Source organism: Mytilus trossulus, chromosome 9 (assembly GCF_036588685.1).
Source record: "Mytilus trossulus isolate FHL-02 chromosome 9, PNRI_Mtr1.1.1.hap1, whole genome shotgun sequence".
Taxonomy (NCBI): Eukaryota; Metazoa; Mollusca; class Bivalvia; order Mytilida; family Mytilidae; genus Mytilus; species Mytilus trossulus.
The window spans coordinates 76,844,864-76,862,472 of NC_086381.1; the positions used below are offsets into that span (position 1 = coordinate 76,844,864).

At 32.6% G+C, this 17,609-nt stretch overlaps 1 protein-coding gene across 1 annotated transcript in view; it reads left to right on the forward strand.

The window, feature by feature from the left end:
* The window catches only part of LOC134683421 (uncharacterized), a 43,772-nt gene that overhangs the window by 12,843 nt on the left and 13,320 nt on the right, over positions 1-17,609 (forward strand). The window contains exons 4-8 of the mRNA XM_063542710.1: positions 9,424-9,975; positions 10,492-10,598; positions 12,122-12,575; positions 14,528-15,306; positions 17,560-17,590. Of these exons, the coding sequence (XP_063398780.1) occupies positions 9,424-9,975; positions 10,492-10,598; positions 12,122-12,575; positions 14,528-15,306; positions 17,560-17,590 (1,923 nt within the window). The remainder of the gene's footprint in view (positions 1-9,423; positions 9,976-10,491; positions 10,599-12,121; positions 12,576-14,527; positions 15,307-17,559; positions 17,591-17,609) is intronic.

Consider the following 17,609-nt stretch of genomic DNA (forward strand, 5'->3'; position numbering starts at 1 on the left):
TAGATTGTGTGTAAAAAATAACATTGTGCTTTCTATTTTTAACTTTTCATATTCACGTATTCTGGTAATTTTGCAGTCATTTCGTATATGTCATTGACATTAAGAGATCAAAAGATTTTAGTAATGAACAGATACAGTGCAAAACTAAGTACAAAAACTGTTCAACCACTTTGTCAAGACGTTAAAAAAATCTAAATTTGCAAATTTAAGATTATTTTTCGTTCATTATATATCAGAAACTTACAAAACCTTTAAATAGACTGATTAAGAAGGTATATAATTACGATACTGTTGTCAAGTCATTAAAGATTGCATATTTTGGCGTTAATATTGAGTCACTTATAAGGTCTTTGCGTCGGAACTAAAGACATTTATTCTAAAAACAGTTGTTGGCACGACACGGGTTATGTTCTTCTCATATATGTTATGATGGTATGATACTAAACCCCTAACGGGAAGGATTGTGCCTGATGTTCATATGATGAAATCATAATCTTTCAGTCAGTTTAATTGAAGTCTGGAGCTGGCATGTCAGTTAACTGCTAGTAGTCTGTTGTTATTTATGTATTATTGTAATTTTTTTATTTTCTTTGGTTACATCTTCTGACATCAGACTCGGACTTCTCTTGAACTGAATTTTAATGAGCGTATTGTTATGCGTTTATTTTTCTACATTGGTTAGAGGTATAGGGGGAGGGTTGAGATCTCACAAACATGTTTAACCCCGCCGCATTTTTGCGCCTGTCCCAAGTCAGGAGCCTCTGGCCTTTGTTAGTCTTGTATTATTTTTATATTAGTTTCTTGTGTACAATTTGGAAATTAGTATGGCGTTCATTATCACTGAACTAGTATATATTTGTTTAGGGGCCACCTGAAGGACGCCTCCGGGTGCCGGAATTTCTCGCTACATTGAAGACCTGTTGGTGACCTTCTGCTGTTGTTTTTTATTTTGTCAGGTTGTTGTCTCTTTGACACATTTCACATTTCCATTCTCAATTTTATTACATTGGTTCAACAAAAACTTTAAACATGAGCTTAAGAGACGCAGCAACCAAATAAAACACATTTTTTAACAGATTCCATATATTCTTATGTGATAGTATACAAGTAGCCCACAAAGCATTTTGGTTCACTGTGCAATTCTAATGTCAAAACTCTAGTGTATCGATATTTGTCTTAAAACTGATAAATACAATTTGAGCTTACCTGGCCAAAAGGTCCAAGTGAGCTTTTCTCATCAATTGGCGTTCGTTGTCGTTATTGTGATTGTCTGTTAACTTTTACAAAAAATCTTCTCCTCTGAAACTTAACTGAGCCAAATTTCACCAAACTTTGCCACAATCATCATTGGGGTATCTAGTTTAAAAACGTGTCTGATGATCCCGCCTGCCAACCAAGACAGCCGACCTGGCTAAAATAGAGCATAGGGGTAAAGTGCAAGTTTTGTCTATTATTTCGAAAAACTGTTATAAAGGAGCAGAAATGTTCATAATGTTGAGTGCCAATTGTCCATATACGTCAAAACTTTTAGACAACTTCTTATATGAGTTATTGCCCTAAAATGACAAATTTTACCATTTATTTTCATACTTGCCTATTATCTTGAAAACTAAATAATAGATGTAGAGAAACAATGATTAGCAAGACAATTTTACAAATAAGTCGAAACCGACAGCCGACTCCTTGTTAGAGTTATTGCCCCATTGATGATCATGTGTACCATTTTTTTGGGCGTCTTTTGCCTTTTATCTTAAAAATTATAAAAGATAGATAGAAACTAAATAACAATAAATGACCAGCAACACTAGATCTACAATTAAGACATATATAGAAAATCTTCCGATGACTCCTTATTGGAATTATTGCATTTTAAGGTGGCTCGGGTGTCTTCCTCCATCTTGAATTTTGAAGTAGCAGATAACAATTGGTCTAGATCTTTAATGAAATGTGCCAATTTTGAAAGTTGTATGTAATTCATGTGTAAGACTTTTAACGTTGATGTAGAAAATTATCATATTTATTTTATGGACACCATCATGAATTGGTTGATCTATACTATGTGTCTGTGTCTAAACTAACTAATGACATTTTTACCACGTCTTAGATTGTGGTTTAATTTCTATGTCTTCTGTCTGCTTAATACTGAGAGTGACCTATTCCCTAATGTGAATGTTATACTGAGTGTGAATTTGCATTGCTATACGAAGTGTCTCGGAATTTGTACATCCAACATTCATGTATTTATTTTTGATGAGTCTGATATGGTTTCGATTGGATAATGTGTTAGTCCAAAACATTATAAAATTGCCTTTCAATACCATCATTGTTATGAAAATTGTTTGGACTGGTATTGTAAAAATAATTGTATAAAATTCGAGATTGCATGTTCCTTGCGTAAGTGCGATGTCCTGTGGTGTATGTTAACGTTGTTGATGGAAGATGTTCGTTTGTGTTCTGTAGTTTGCATGTTGTGTGGACTATTATATTATTTGTTTGTGCGTTTCTCTGTGATGAGTGTTTTTGCTGTATTTCTGTCACAAATTGTTGTCATTTGAGCGATATTTCTAACATTGTCGTATAAGCGGGAGGTTTGGCTAACCAGTACATAGCCAGTGGTTCAACCCACCATTTGTTCTTAAAAAGTCCTGTACCAAGTCAGTAAAATGGCAGTTGTTATCAAATAGTTCGTGTCTATGTATATTGGCGTTAGTTTTTGTTGCACTTCATTATTCCTGTTGTTCCTTTGTTGTCCTCTTATAGTTGATGTGTTTCCCTCAGTTTTAGTATGTAACCCAGATTTGTTTTCTCTCAATCAATTATGACTTTTGAACACAGGTATTCTACTGTTGCCTTTATTTACTTTTCTTTAGTTATGTCCATTTATATCATTGTATGCAAGCGGGGGCATCATCTTAGTCCCATTTACACATTACCTATATATTTATAGAACTTCACTTGATCTCTGATGGATAAGTCTCTTGTTTTTGACCCGTTGTTATGTCATCAGTCCATTAGTCCGTCTGTCCTTCCTGTTCTTGTCATCGCAACTTCTATGAAACCATACAACATAATTTATAAAACTTTGTAGATAAAAACTAAATTATACTTCTGCAACAGTTTGTCAGTGCGACTCCTCTGAAAAAACACAGCAGAATTTTTTGAAACTTTGTAGTTAATGGGGACATAATATGTAGATGTACATATCCACAACAAATAATATTATCAAATGACGTTTGTTTGAGTTATCTGTCTTTAAACTTAGAAATCGAATGAGATTGTGTTTGCCAGTGACAAAATGAAGGCATGGGGTATGAGAGCGTGCTCACAACGGTTCCTTAATTTTTATATGTATGACAATTATGACAGAATCTCTCAGAATCAAGAAATAGCACACAGAACTTTTTTTAGCTCACCTAACCTGAAAGGTCAAGTGAGCTTTTCTCATCACTTGGCAACCGTTGTCCGTCGTCCGTAAACTTTTACAAAAATCTTCTCCTCTGAAACTACTGGGCCAAATTTGACCAAACTTGGCCACAATCATCATTGGGGTATCTAGTTTAAAAAATGTGTCCAATGACCTGGCCATCAAACCAAGATGGCCGCCATGGCTAAAAATAGAACACAGGGGTAAAATGTATATTTTGGCTTATATCTTTAAAACCAAAGCATTTAGAGCAAATCTGACATGGGAGTAAAATTGTTGATCAGGTCAAGATCTATCTGCCCTATATCTTCAGACGAATCAGACAATCTGTTGTTGGGTTGCTGCCCCTGAATTGATAATTTTAAGGAAATTTTGCAGTTTTTGGTTATTATCTTGAATACTATTATAGATAGAGATAAACTGTAAACAGCAATAATGTTCCGCAAAATAAGACCTACAAATAAGTCAACATGACCAAAATTGTCAGACAACCCCTTAAGGAGTTATTGCCCTTTATAGTCAATTTTAACAACTTTTTCATCATTTTTTGTAACTTGTACACAACATTTTTTTTAAACTACTGGGCCAAATTTAAACTTACTTGATCACAATCATAATGGTGGTATATAGTTTAAAAAATGTGTCCAATGACCCCACCTACCAAACAAAATGGACGACATGGCTAAAATTAGAACATAGTGGTAAAATGCAGTTTTTGCTATATATCTTTGAAACTAAGACATTTAGGGCATTTTTTTTAAGATTTAAATGTCCATCAGAATAAGATCTATTCCTTCACAAATTTTCGTATCAAACCTACAACCCGTTGTTGGGTTGCTGCCCTAAAATTGGTTATTTTAGGGACATTTTGCAGTTTTTAAAAGCAGTGCTTTAAGGCCTGATTTTCAAGTCATGAGGTACATCTTTCATACGCAACGTCCAACAAATCTATGTAGGGGGTCATTTGGCCAGAAATAGATCCGGAAATGTTAAATTTTCTCCTCTCCTTTTTATGGTATGATATGGTTTTTGTTTCTTTCATTTACATTGGGAAATAAAGAAACGATCAGTGTGTATTGTTTGTTTTAAAAAACTTGTTATTAATGTGTATTTTGCATTATAAGCAGTCAACCTGATTACAAACTATCATTATTTGTATTCCGTGTGGAAAGAGGTCGGGTCAATTTCGAGTGTTGTCTGACATCTAAAGATTTTTTAATCAGTTCAGACGTCAATGAAAGGTCGACTGAACATGATTAATATTGCATTTTCTATGATTCAAAGCGGAATTTGGTTTATGAACGAGAAACCTTAAGCGTTTTCAATTTCGTTAGTTATGTATGTTGTCTACGTATTATCATGGTTCTCGTTACTAGGTTCCGGGCATTAGTTTTTGTTATATATGTGTAACATTACGATCGGGTACCAGTCAATCTACGCGTGTATGTGTATATGACTCAGTTGACAAGAGCAGTACGTTCTACGTTGCTGTTGGGAGAATTTTTATTAAACTCTAAATGCTCATAGAATAAGAAATATAATCTAAACTAAATGTACCTCCTTCTGAATAATTTATTGCAATATAAATATAAATCCCTTTTGACAAGAGAAATCTGACTTTTGTCAGAATTTTTTTTTTCACATGTGCAAGTGTAATCACGTGTAGCGGCCATATTGGTTTGTTTACAAATTTGTGAAGAAGCCTCCAGAACTATGACCTAAACATAAATAGTCTTCCGAAAACATAAACTTTATGCAATACTACTTTATCAATCATGATTATTTTCATAAATTTAAATGTGATTAATTAAAGAAATAAAATTATAACAATAACGATTTTAGATTAGAGATTCTACACAGACATGCTTTGATCTATTTATAGCCAAATTAGTTTACCTGTGTACATAATGGATATTAATTTGTTTACTAAACAAGTAAAGACAAACTATGGATGGAAGATAATAATTCACATAAATATTTCAGGACATTTGATTTATTTTAATAAATATAGGATTTAAAAACTGCAAGTGCAGACAAATTTAATCATTACATAATCAGCTGATAATTTTTTACGCAAACATCGTGGTGATGTACTTGATAAAAATCACTCCATCAATCCTCCAGCCCTTTTCACATATTAAGCAATATATCTACTTATTATTGTAGAATATTCAATGAATATACATTCATCGTCTAATTAAATATATCGGGTAATCGGATATTTTTAGCTGACATTTTTGGGTACCCGATTGGCCATGTTGGCCGGAGTCTTACTGTACTACCATAAAGATAATAAATAGTATTTTTTTTCACTAATTTATTGACATAATACTTGTTGTAACATATTGTATTTTTGTATGCAATTAAATCATTTAAAGGACAATGTACTATTCTTTTTTCACAAAGACCAACAAACAGGTTGTGACCCCCTCCCCCTCCCATTATGAGTGGTGTTCCTTAAATGAGGGATTGTGCCTAAAACAAGGGGTCATTTTACTGTTGAGAAAAAAAAGAAAGAAAATTTTAAAGATTTTGAACTCAAAAGTGGGAAAATTCATTATATTTGGAACAACTTTTCTAAAGGAGGGGTCAAATTAATAAAGAAGATATATATAAGTTTAGATTTTTTACCATTTAATACTTAATAGATGCATAGTTCTTGGGGAAAAGTTTCATCAAATAATATGAATATAAAGGTGCTATTTTTTTTACAGTGGGTTGTAATGTTCTTCCAATGAGGGTTACCCCTCATTTGGAGTGTTGTTCCCAACCTGTTAAAGGTCCATCTTAGTGCATAATTCAAAATTGGAAATTTCAACAAGCATCTAATATTCTTACACAAATAAATAAACCCTGGTCTGCTAGCTACATGTTCATCTTTTCTACCGATTTAATAATAGAATCATGCAAACAGACTTAAGAAAAAGGCATGTGAGTTCATTATACAAATATGACACTTTTTCTAGACAATCAAGATCGTGCAAAATACTTCGCTAAAATTTGTAATGTTTAAAATTGTTGTTGCGCACTAAAAAAAACCACGGGAACTTTCAAAAGTTGGCGGGTATCTATGTAACAAGTCTTACTATCTTTATGTCCCATTTATGGGTATTATGTTTTCTGGTCTGTCAATCTGTCCTGCTTCAGGTTAAAGTTTATGGTCGAGGTAGTATTTTATGAAGTTGAAATCCAATCAATTTGAAACTTAGTACACATGTGTTCCTTATGATATGATCTTTCTAATTTTACTGCCAAATTAAAGATTTTACCTAATTTTCACAGTCCACTGAACAAAGAAAATGATTGTACGGATGGGAAATCCATGCACTTATGACACATTCTTGTTTGAAGAATTTTTTTTACATCATAACGATAATGGAACAAAGCAGCCTGTGTTAGTGGGGCTGCTTTTATGGTATTTCAAGTTACCTTTTATTCACCTTATTCCACCTCAGAGCTATCAGCTCTTTGATTTGTACCTGTTAAGAGTCGTATACTAAATTTTATTTTTATATAAATGAATTTATATTGTGTAATTTAAGAACTAGTATGTTGCCAAGGGATGCATAAATGAAAGTGGTGAAATTCATTTTGCTTTGATATATAGATTTGAATTACAATTGTAAATGTTATTGTAATGCATATAAAGATAAGGAGATGTGGTATATACATGATATTTAATGAGTTTATCAAACTAAAGTGCATAAGAAATGTACAATCTCCAACAATGAGAAAAACTCAAACCGTAAAGAGAATTTCAATTTATTTACAAGTAAGTTCTGTTTTTGCGTTGCATCATTTTCTTCTATTGTCATGATTGTCTTAATTGCAAATATGGGAAGTGGTTAAAATGCTAATGAGACAGCTATTATAAATGACCACCAGATGTCATTATTTTCTTAATTAAACCTCCTTTTTCATTCATACCGGTAAATTACTTTATCATGTTTATACTGAAAAATAATTTTGCTTGGAGTTAGAAAAAATATGGTCATCAAAAGAGTTGACATGTTACTATGTACATGTACCACGGTGACAAGTCAATCTTTGTGAACTACTTTTCATATTCATTGAAAATGCGTATATAATCAATAATTAAAAATAGTCTATTTATGTGAAAAGTTCTTTTATGTCTTAAAAATGCATTTCATGGCGAGGTACAGAAAATATACTGAAACAGTATACTATGAATATAGGTGAACTAGGTACAAGAGAACTTTTAATCTGAAATACTACAAACCACCTCTGTACTATGGAAGATAATGATATAACTGGACTAGAAATACACAACCTGTAATTAACTGCCTTTACAGCGCTTTCGCGCTTTGATTGGTTATTGTCTTGAATACTATTATAGATAGAGATAAACTGTAAACAGCAATAATGTTCAGCAAAGTAGGATCTACAAATAAGTCAACATGACCAAAATTTTCAGAGAACCCCTTAAGGAGTTTTTGTCCTTTATAGACAATATTAACAACTTTTCATCATTTTTGGAACTTGTACAATATCTTCTTTTCTAAAACTATGGGCAAATTTAACCAAACTTGGCCACAATCATTACTATGGTATCTATTTTAAAAAAGTGTGTAATGACCCTACCTACCAACCAAGATGGCCGACATCAGTAAATACAGTAACAGGTGAGCGACACAGGCTCTTGAGAGCCTCTAGTTTTCATTTTCCTGTATTTTTCTTAATAAATGGATTAAGTTTTTTAAACAATAGTTCAAAAACAGCAACAGCTGCAAGCGGGAAGCATAGTTCTGTGGAACTCCTTACACACTCTGGTTTTTTAGTGGTTTTTATACGACCGCAAACATTTTTTTGGGGATTGATTTTGGGGGTTATTGTACCAACAGTTTAGGAATTACGGACCAAAATGGGGTCAAAAACAAGCATTTTTTGTGGTTTAAGGACAATAACTTGTGTGTAAGTGTATGGATCTCTGACATTGTACCACAAGGTTCCATAACACAAAGGGAAGGCTGGGATTGAGTTTTGGGGTAAGTGCCCCAAACATGCATGAATTAGGGGCAAAAAAGGGGCGAAAAACAAACATTTTTCTAGTTGCCAAACAATCACTTTTGTTTAAGTGTTTGGATCTCTCTAAAATTGTACTACAAGGTTCCATACTACAAAGGGAAGGCTAAGATTGAGTTAGGGGGTAATTGCTCCAAAAGGGGGGGTAATTTTCAATTTTTTAAGGGGTTCATATTTCATGTATTTATTTTTTTCAAAATTTTTCAAATTTCAAATTATTGACAAGTTTGAAGAACACAGTACTGCGCAATAGATTTTTAAGATCTTTGACCACATTTATTTTGTGTCAGAAACCTATATTATGTAAAAAAATTGAACACAATCCAAATTCAGACAGTATCAAGCTTGAACATGTTGAATATTGTGTCCAAAAATGCCCCCAACTGTTCAGGGTTCGACCTCTGCGGTCATACTAGGCTGCGCTCAGCAGAGCATTATATTATTTTTGGAAGGGGAAGGTTTTTTTTATTGTAATTTTTGTTTTAGAAATATGTTTAAGTTATGTAAATGCAATTTAAGAAATATGCATGCAAGCCATAGATTTGTTGGACATTTTGGCATTGCCTGAGCTGTTGAAGATTGAAATTGAAATTTTATACAAAGTGTTAGCCTTATTTTCAAGACTGTCAACATCAAATCAATCAGGGTAAGTAAAGCAGCCGAAACATTTTAGCATTTTTACTCTTGTTTTTAATTTCAATTTTAACTCAGTGAAATTGAAAAAGTGTATGCGCATAGGTTATCATACATGTAGATTTATGTGGAGGTAAATTGTAACAGTCAATTACATCTGCGGTAGGTATATTTATATGTATAGAATTTTATTACTCTCTTATGTACAAAGCGAAAAAAGCACTTCTTATGAACAAAGCAAAAGAAGCACTTCATATAAAAATTAGCATTTATATTTATCTTTTTATACTTCTATAAAGTGGTGTGTTTTTTTTTTCATACAGAAACTTATAATGCCATGGATGTGGTATACAATAAGGTTTTAATGACTTCAACAGAAGAAAAGGATCCTCATCCAATAGAAAAGTTGGACCAACATCAAGCATCAGATAATAGTCCTTCTAGAAGTAAGGATGATGACTTGAATAATCCAGGTGTTCTACAGCAGTCACAAGCTATTGCATTGCCTCTCCCATTAAACACATCAGTTAATCTCACCAACCAATCTCCAGCAGCCCTAACTTTGTCACCTCAGGCGTCCTCCGTTGTGCCTCTATCACGACAGCAGTTGAAACAGAAAATGAAAGCAAAGATGACTATAGATGAAATCAGAAGAAAAATGGAAAAAGTCCTAAAGAGTGGAAAGTACAAGATGAAAGTTGGAAGACTCATTTTCTGGGACTTTGGTGGACAGTACGTATATTATACTACACACCAGACCTTCATGACCTACAGAGCTTTGTTTCTGGTTGTATTTGATGGAAGTAAAGGATTACATGAACAGGTCCCTGATGTATTGTGCTTTCCAGGGCAGCATATGACTCCAACCCCTGCAGGTTATATAATATAAAACCATTCATTTTATTAATATAAACATATAACACGTTCAAGACTTACAAATCATTACAACATGAACTATGTTGTTAACTGATCATACAAATTCTAAATTCATCGGTCGGACCAGAGGGTGTAAGTAAGAGTAAGGAAATCAATGATGAAACATGCTGAAAGACAGGAGTTTTTATACAAAATGAAAAATGCAGAGAGAAACAGGTGTTTGGAATCGCGATCTTTAATATGTTTAAATCAAAAGGGGTTCGCAAGGTATTGTTAACTTGGTGATATGGGCAGTGATCAAAATTGAATTCATAGAGTCAGAGAACTAACTTTGAAATAGCAATGTTACCTTTGAAAATAAAACAACATTTTATGTATTTAGTTACAGACAAAAAACACAAGAAATTTCTAAAAACCCATATCAATATTGCAAACTCAAGCCAGCTATTTAACCCGAATAACCATATAAATGGACGTAAGAGATGTATTGTATTGATATGTTGTTTTATTTTCAGTATTTTTACAACACTGGGTAAACTGTATCCTTACGTATTGTAAGGCAGTATATCCAGGAATTCCAAAGATCTTGTTTGTTGCTACCCATAAAGACAAAGTACCAAAGGTAAGTGAACTAATGTTAAGTTATATACAGCATAGGTGGATCCAGGGGCCCCCCTTACGTATGAAAAATTTAGTTGATTATATAGGGAATCACTGAAACATGACTGGAGTGCCCCCTTTAGGTCAGTCAGCGCAATTTATAATATTATTTTATTGGTTGTCCAGCTGTAAGGAGAAACTAAAATAATATTTTCTTGAAAAGTTTATTGTTTTATAATTAGATAATTCATAATAACTACTGTCCCTACTGTTACAAGGTTGCAGAAGGGATATTACTAACTGTTGTGTGGTTTATGCGTTAACGTTTGTGAATTAATCAGTTAGAGGTAACCACTTAATATGAAGTCAATACTGTTTGTTATAAAGTTTCATTAGCATTAGTTAGTGCTACGAATGAGCAAAACACGTCGTACCTTTGTTGCATAAGTTACAATGAAGTAAAACTTATTTGTAAAATCTTTCAATCATTCGTCAAACCTTTATCATTTGCTTGATTTGTCCATTGTGAAGGAAAAGATTCCTTCTTTTGTCGGGGGAAGTTGTTTAATAATAATCCAAACTTAAGGTAAATAAATTTGTGTCAAACAAATATGTTACACAAATGTTTGGACAAATATTAGATCAATTGAGAATGAAGCATCGTTTCAGTCAAAGGTCAAAATCACAGCAGCAAATTGAAATTAAGGCATGTTTGTTGTTAGAATATAACAGAAAAAGGCAAATTTAGGATTATTGAGAATACCTATACAAGATCTGACATCATTATTTTAATTGCACCAGATGCGATGCACATTTCTGCAATGTCTCTTTACTAATTCGAAAGGTTCAAATATTTTAAAATCAAGAATCTATTACAGACTTTGAAGATAGGATTTTTACCAACAAATTGAAAAACCCGAGTTTTTTTCAGTTCAATAACTTTAGTTTTAATGATGACACAATGGAAATAAATTTCTATATCGACGTATTTCACTGTTACAGTTATCGTGTAGTGATCATTGATTGTATTGAAAATGTACCAGAATGTCGTTTCTGTGCAAAAACTTCTATATCTAGTCCGCTTCCAAAATGATGTTTGTGATGAAAGTATGGAGGTCAAATTAAATATTCAAAATTCCATTGATGCTTTATTGGAATTAATCCATGATTCATTGGAAAATAACACTTTATATCAATTTGTGCAATTACTAAGAACACTTAACATAGTTTAATGTAATTACATTTCAATCTCAATATGTTGATTCGTTGAATATTCTATTTTTTTGGCATTTAGGAGTTGGCCCCATGAATTGCTTAATTGTTTTACATAAACAACCAATAAACGGTTTGCTGTCATTTTACACGCCCTTATTTAGTTTTTTCTATTAATTGTTTAGGAGAATTAAACTTGTCTAAAATCATCAACTTTTAATTTTGGATTAATGGATTCAGTGATAAATTAGTTTTACATGAACTATGTCAGTACATACATTGCGTTTCACCATAAAATCTTATTACATTCTGTACTTCTGTATTTCTTAATAGGAAGATATTGAAACACGGCGTACAGAGTTATATAGAGGAGTAGAAGAGTTATTTAAAGATCACGAAGGACGAGGACATCTGGTGATTGCCAACCAAATATTTGTCAATGCCACAGACAAAACAGACCCAGAGATCGATGTCCTTAAGAAATCAATCACAGACCTTACCTTTCAACATCCTTGTTGGGGAGAGGAAATGCCCAATGCATCTGTTCCTCTTGAACTTGAGATTGCTAACCTGGTAGCAAAAGGGAAACAAGTATTGTCATTGAGAGAAGTTGAAGAATTGAATTCCATCAGCAAGGTGTCTGTCTTATCAAATGAAGAGCTGAGAGATTTTCTACAATTTCACCACTCACTGGGGAAATTGGTCTATTTTGATACCCCACAGTTGAAAGGTTATGTGATCATCAGTCCGCTGCTTCTGGTCGAAGTGATGAGATCCTTTGTTACAGGTATTATATGATATACTATCCACTTGTATATTCTCCATGGCCATCAAACACAGCCACGTGTCTATATAATATGCTAATAATCTCATTATTTTACATTGTCATATAGCGGCCTTTTATAGCTGACTATGCGGTATGGGCTTTGCTCATTGTTGAAGGCCATACGGTAACCTATAGTTGTTAATGTCTGTGTCATTTTGGTCTCTTGTGTACATTTGTCTCATTGGCAATCATACCACATCTTCTTTTTTTTTAATTAGGCTAGATGATTGTCAAAACAATTCAAAAGACTTTCAAAACTAAAAATTTGCAGTTCTAAAACTTTCTAGAAAAATTCTCAAACACAGACTCATAAATCAACCAATTATAATACTGGATATGATGTTTGAAGTTGTACAAATGAAAGTTTTAAGATAAAAGGCCTTACATATATACAATCACAGATACAAAAGGCAGTGAAACAAAGACTTAATCACCTGACAATTGCCATTTCTTGATGTCAAAAATGTTCTTCTCTGAAACTACTAAAACAATTCGACCAAATGTTCATTGGAGTATCTTTTCTAAAGAGTTTGTGCTTGTATCGCTGCTGTCAGTCATTCAAATGGCTGCAAAATAATACATAAGGTTAACATGTGTTAATGGTCTCAATATCATTACGTATGATAGATAGGGAAAATAGAAGTAGGTCAAACATGATCAGAACATTAAGATCTTCCTATTTTCTGCCTTTATTTTAATGATCAGCTAGTATAGGTCATCTCTGTAGTTTGTAAAAGAAAACATTGCATATTACCAATTTTTTTTATCAATATAAGATCTCGAATATATTTATTTAACCAAAACAATTAAAAACTTCAATAAAGTCGTTAATTGTAGTATCAAGTTTGACTCGAACCCAAAATTTAGTCAAACTAAATACATGAACATTGATATTTGCCATTTTCTCTGCTTAGTACGCATCAAGAGTATGCGTTATAACTAGAACGCTCCGAGTCAGAATATGATGTCCAGCTAGATTGACAAGTCTTTCTGTTGACTGTAAACGTTTCAATTCTGCTATAACAAAAAGTACAGAAACACTAAAAAAATTATCCACCCAATTCGAAAATAAAAAATGAATCTCAAAAATCATTGATAAATCATGAACTAAAAAGTTAAATAACAAAAGTGCTGAACTTCAATAAAAATTCAAATCGGAAAGTCTTTTATTAAATGTCAAAATCAAAAGCTGAAACACATCAGACAAATCGAATACAGTCATATTCCTGACAGTTGCATAACATTTCATTATATTGTCAACAATGTATTCTTTTTACTTTTAATGCAATCTGTTATGTTTGTTAATTTGTAGATCTGTTTAGTATCCCTTGTTCACCTCTTTTCTCACTATTTGTTGTTCGTTTACCTATACAAAACATCATCGTAATGTTTGTAACCTCTTAGCAAAACTTAAACAAATTAGACCAAAGTCATTATCAGTGTTATTAGAGTATATATATTTTTTAAACGGGTTCAAAGATTGAACATAGGGACGAAATGCAAGCTTTGTTTATTGTAATAAAAATGAATAGAGAGAAAATATGACAGTGCCAAACATTATCAAAAGGTTGATATCTTGTAATAAGCTATTCTGTAAAAACTGTCAGACGTCGTTTTATAGGAGTGAGTGCCCTTAAATGGCAAATGATAACAGTCTTTTGTTTTAAATCTTTGCCTATTTAGTTAAAAAGTATAAAAGAAAGATGGAAACAACAAAAGCCGACATAATCAGCAAGACAAGATTTACAAATTAGTCACATGTATGTCCCGACATCGTTAGTAAACTCTTTTTAGAGGTCACAAAATTATTTCCTTCAATTGATTTTTTCTTTTTGTGTTTTGAGCTAGTTTTTTATCATAAGATTTGTTTAAAACTTTTTAAATTTGTACTTTGTTTGAATTTTACTTTACAGATATTGCCTTCTGGCCAAAGAAAGGCCTTATTAGAAACACTTTCGAAAAGATGTCAGAAAGTGGAATAATACAAAGAAAAGATCTTTATCTTATTTGGGAACAAAAGCACTTCAATAAGATATCACCCTACAAAGAGTTCATATTTGATATGCTTATCCACCTTGATATTCTATCAGAGCAGCGTAGATATGATACTAATACGGGAAGTCGGTTACCAGTGGAAAACTTCTTTGTTCCCTGTATGCTCACTCAAAGAAATGACACAAGATTCATGACCCATGAATGCACACCAGAGAAAGCCATTAGTCTAGCATTTGTATTCAAAGGGACAATAATACCACCAGCCTTACCGAATCGTCTCATTAGCGCATGTCTCAGCATGTGGGCTGTGAAGACATATGAAGAAAAACAACTCCTGTTTTCAGGATTCATTGGATTATCATTCGACAAAGCACATGATATTGTTGTATGTGTTGAAGGCAACAAGATATTTCTCTACATAGTCCATGAAACCTCCAATGGACTGATTGTACCAGATATTGCCACTGGTATCAAGGAATGCATGTATACAACATTGGAGAGAATCTCAGAGTTCTATAAGTCCACAGTCCAGGCCACACCTATCAGCCAAAAACTACCCTTCTACATTGAATATGCATGCTCCAGGTTAGAATGCCATATAACTGAAGAGGCAGCACTCACGACTGATGAATGGATCTGTAATAAACACAAGATTGTACATACTAAAGAAAAGTGGAATATTTGGAATCAAGATCAGGTAATAAATCATATGGCTTTAATAGAATAAGTTTATTTGTTTTGGAATACTTTGTGGTTCTGCTAGTTTTCATCTAAAGTACAAATTGTGATGTTTTAAAATGTTATCTTGTAATCTGTTTCTAGGTTTTATAGAATAAAGTGATGGATAGTTTATGTTGGAAAAGATAAGAATTATATTTCAGTGACTTTTTTTATATATCTACAGAGTTTCCACTGGGTCAATTATTTTTTTTCGCCACCATTTTCGGCAAAACAATATATTTTTCGCCACTTTATTATTTTTTCCTTTTTTTTTAACCCCCCCCCCCCCCCCCTCCTAAATAAGATGAGTTTGCTCCATTGTTTTCTGGGATTATTTTCTCAAACTTATCTTAGAGTCTACATTTAATGAATAAACACTAAACCTTTACTTTTGAAAAGAAGAACTTTTTTTAACTTAAAAAGGGGAAAATTCATTATATTTTGAACAACTTTTCTAAAAAAGGGAGCCACTAACTTTTAATAAATAAGATATAAGTCGAGGAATATAACAAAATTCTTGGACATGTTTTGACCATATAATACCAGAAAGATGTACAGTTCTTTGGGGAAATTTCTTCAAAAGAAAATTATGTGCCCTTTTGTACTAAGAAGTGGTTTTTACAACAAAACAAAAGCTTTTATCACTCGAAATCAATCCCTCATTTAAGGTGTAGTCATTACAGTGAGTGGTTTCTCTCATTCGAGGGGTTATTTCCAACCTTTTGCATAGATTTCTTCATAACCATATTTTTCTTTTCTAGACCATCGTAAATGAAAAAGTTGAGACGTAAAACTATGCTTGAAACACGTCATTTATAAAGTACTCTCTCAAATTAATTATCTATATCAAAGTCAACATGGCCAAAGGATAAAGTTTAAATCGAAGATTTTTCTTGCTTCTGCACATTTTCCGTTATAAAAACAGTTTTATTTTCTGGACTATCATCACAAGAAGGAGAGGAGACGTCAAAAGTTTGCTTCGAACACGTGCGTCCCCAAGGGGTTAATAAATCCTTTATGTGACATGTGACGAACGCCATTTCATCATATTATTTTGTCAAACAACACAATCAACACCTTTATTAATTAGTACTTTGTTGTCGATACCTATCAAATGCAATCAGCTGATTATTGATTTCCTGTCAAAATATTAATGAGTTCAAGACGAATTCCGAGTATTGTCTGATCGGATAAAATGCGAGAAATCCGTAAAAAAAGTAAATAAACAAGCTAAGATGGATGACAACAAATAGTTATATATATTTCTTTCAAACAAATTCTTTCGCAAATGACGAATTTTAATCGCCACATTTATTATTATTTCCAGCAGAAACCCTGTATCTATACATACATGTATACCCTTTTGGCTTCGTCTTTCTATATTTTCGTGTACAGGTTGACCGGTTCTTTGTAATTTGAAAGTAATCTACCCTAGTCAATAGCATGTTAAAGTTTTTAAGGTTTATGAGCCCTTCTGTAGCCATTTTTGTGTGAACTTTTCAAACGTCAATTGAATCAAAACTACATATATAATGAATAATATTTCATTGCATTTAATAGAAAAAAAAGGACTTTTTGGCAAATTAATCAAGATTTTTATAGAAAATCAACAGCCTTTATCCTTGTACTCTCATGTTTGGCAATTTGATGACTGATAGAAATAGGATTACTGCATACAGTGCTAGCATTGATTTTCTTAAAACAAGTTTATAAATGTAGTTATTGGTTGAAACAAATTTAAATATGGACAAAATCCAGTACGCCTTTTAGGGTGCGCTCGACTTTAGGGACTCAGCACCAGGTGTGTTGGAATTTACAGGTTGCTTAGATCTTTTTGTAAAAAATAAACACTGCAAATCATAGAAAATCAAGTAAGTAATTTATGTTTCAAATTTTATAACAAAAATCTCTGTATTAAAGGCTGTGGATTTTTTTATAAAAATCTTGATTTATTTGCCACAAAGTCCTCTTTTTCATTTAGATTTAATGAAACAGTAAAAAATAATGCCTTGCATCAAGTTTCCCCTTGGAATATGTACAAAATGGCCTATCTATATTATTCATTATATCTGTAGTTTTGATACAATTGAAGTTTGAAAAGTTCGTACAAAAATGGCTACAGAAGGGGTCATAAACCTTAATGGAAATACACGATGTGACGTCAACACTGTTTTCCTATTAACTTTAATTTAACATGTTTAACATAGCCCGCCTTATTTATATGTTTCAGGAAAAAGAACAATGTGAAGAGGACTGTCCAGGTAATTAACCTTAATTAGA